We start from the raw sequence: 1,373 nt of genomic DNA, 5'->3' as shown, positions 1-1,373 counted from the left end.
TGAAAAATCCACCAAACGAGACCTCCAGCTCGTGGTAGAGGGAAGGTCTTACTGCTAGGGAGACCGAGGTGAAGGGGAGGCCTCCGGACTTGGGTTTCTCCCAGCCCTTCAACGCTGCGCCTCGGGGCGTTTCCCTGCCAGGCTCCCGGCTGGGAAATGCGGTTAGACGCCCAAAGTGGGTTTCTTAAATGATGTGGGGAAGTGGGAACAGCTAGCTGACCTTTAATGGGAAAATGAAATCACGTGCTCTGCAAACTTTTGGAAAAACTACCAAGCCAGGAGAAAGCATACCGGTGCCAAAAACAAGCAAAGAGCCCAGCACCTTCCTCGGCGGCGGAGCGTCGGGCGTCCTGACCGCCCCGGACTCACTTCCCGGGCTGCACGTGGGCTCTGCCCGCGAAGCCCATTGGTCTTACCAGGCCCCAAAGGGTTCTCATTTATTGTCTTGATTTTCTTCCGTGGTGTATTTATGAACTAGGCTTCCATGTGAATAGCTCTAAAGACACCTTCCTCTCTCCAAGGCTGAAATTTAACTCTTACCCAGCCTGTCAGAGCATGAAACCTTTTGGCATCGTTTCTCTCTAGTCTCCAACAGCTGGGGAGAGGAGTTGTGTTGTGGACCTCATGTGAGTTTGTTTTAAACTCTTCTCGGCCTCATTAGAGTGTCCTTCTCGTGTCTTACACACCTTTGTTCGTTGATTTAACCACCAAATGCTGACTGAGGACCAGCATGTCCCTGGCACAGCAAAGATTTACATGACCAAGATTGGTCCCCTGACCTCAAGAGTTTCAGTATTTTATGGAAGTATAATTTACACTGGCAAAGTGCTTACTGCTTTCGGATAATAAAACTAAGGGTGAAATAGAACCAATTAACAGGAGCAAAACTCAAGTCTCCTGATTTCAGATCCTCCTGAGCACCCAGCAGAGTGCTGTGTCTTTGGTAGGCTGCCAGTAAATATTAACTTATTCTTATTTTTCTCAGGATGGGGGTGATATAACGAAGAGCACAGTTATCTGTAAGCCACGCCTGGAGCTGGGTGTGAATATCCATCATGTCCCCTCCCCTGGGGTAAGGCCAGATGCTTCCTGTGCTTGTAAGTCACCAAAAGTTTTGCTCCTCTTTCCAGGATTTGTTCCAAAAGAAGAATTAAGCACACAGTCTTTGGAGCCAGTATCCCTGGGAGATCCAAGTGAGTTAATTGACAACTAGATACCCAGGGTGGCTTTGACATCTGATCTGCTCACTCTCTCCTCTCTGCCCACTCACGCCCACCCAAGCCCGCCTCTCTCCTACCATGGATCTATTTATCTCTTCTCTTCTGTCACTTTGTTCTAAGGGGAAAAGGAAGCTTTTGAAGGATTTAAACTGT

The 1,373-nt window shown here is 48.7% G+C and overlaps 1 protein-coding gene across 5 annotated transcripts in view; it reads left to right on the top strand.

The window, feature by feature from the left end:
• The window catches only part of VIT (vitrin), a 118,252-nt gene that overhangs the window by 88,181 nt on the left and 28,698 nt on the right, over nucleotides 1-1,373 (top strand). For 4 of the 5 annotated variants that reach the window (XM_003795692.2, XM_023516659.1, XM_003795691.2 and 1 more), the window contains one exon: nucleotides 1,131-1,193. The exons of the other annotated variant lie outside the window; for it this stretch is intronic. In XM_003795692.2, coding sequence (XP_003795740.2) covers nucleotides 1,131-1,193 — 63 coding nt within the window. The remainder of the gene's footprint in view (nucleotides 1-1,130; nucleotides 1,194-1,373) is intronic. 5 annotated transcript variants of the gene reach the window in all.

Source organism: Otolemur garnettii, unplaced genomic scaffold (genome assembly GCF_000181295.1).
Source record: "Otolemur garnettii isolate 467f Iridium unplaced genomic scaffold, OtoGar3 scaffold00095, whole genome shotgun sequence".
Taxonomy (NCBI): domain Eukaryota; kingdom Metazoa; phylum Chordata; class Mammalia; order Primates; family Galagidae; genus Otolemur; species Otolemur garnettii.
This window is presented reverse-complemented; position numbering and strand designations above follow the sequence as displayed.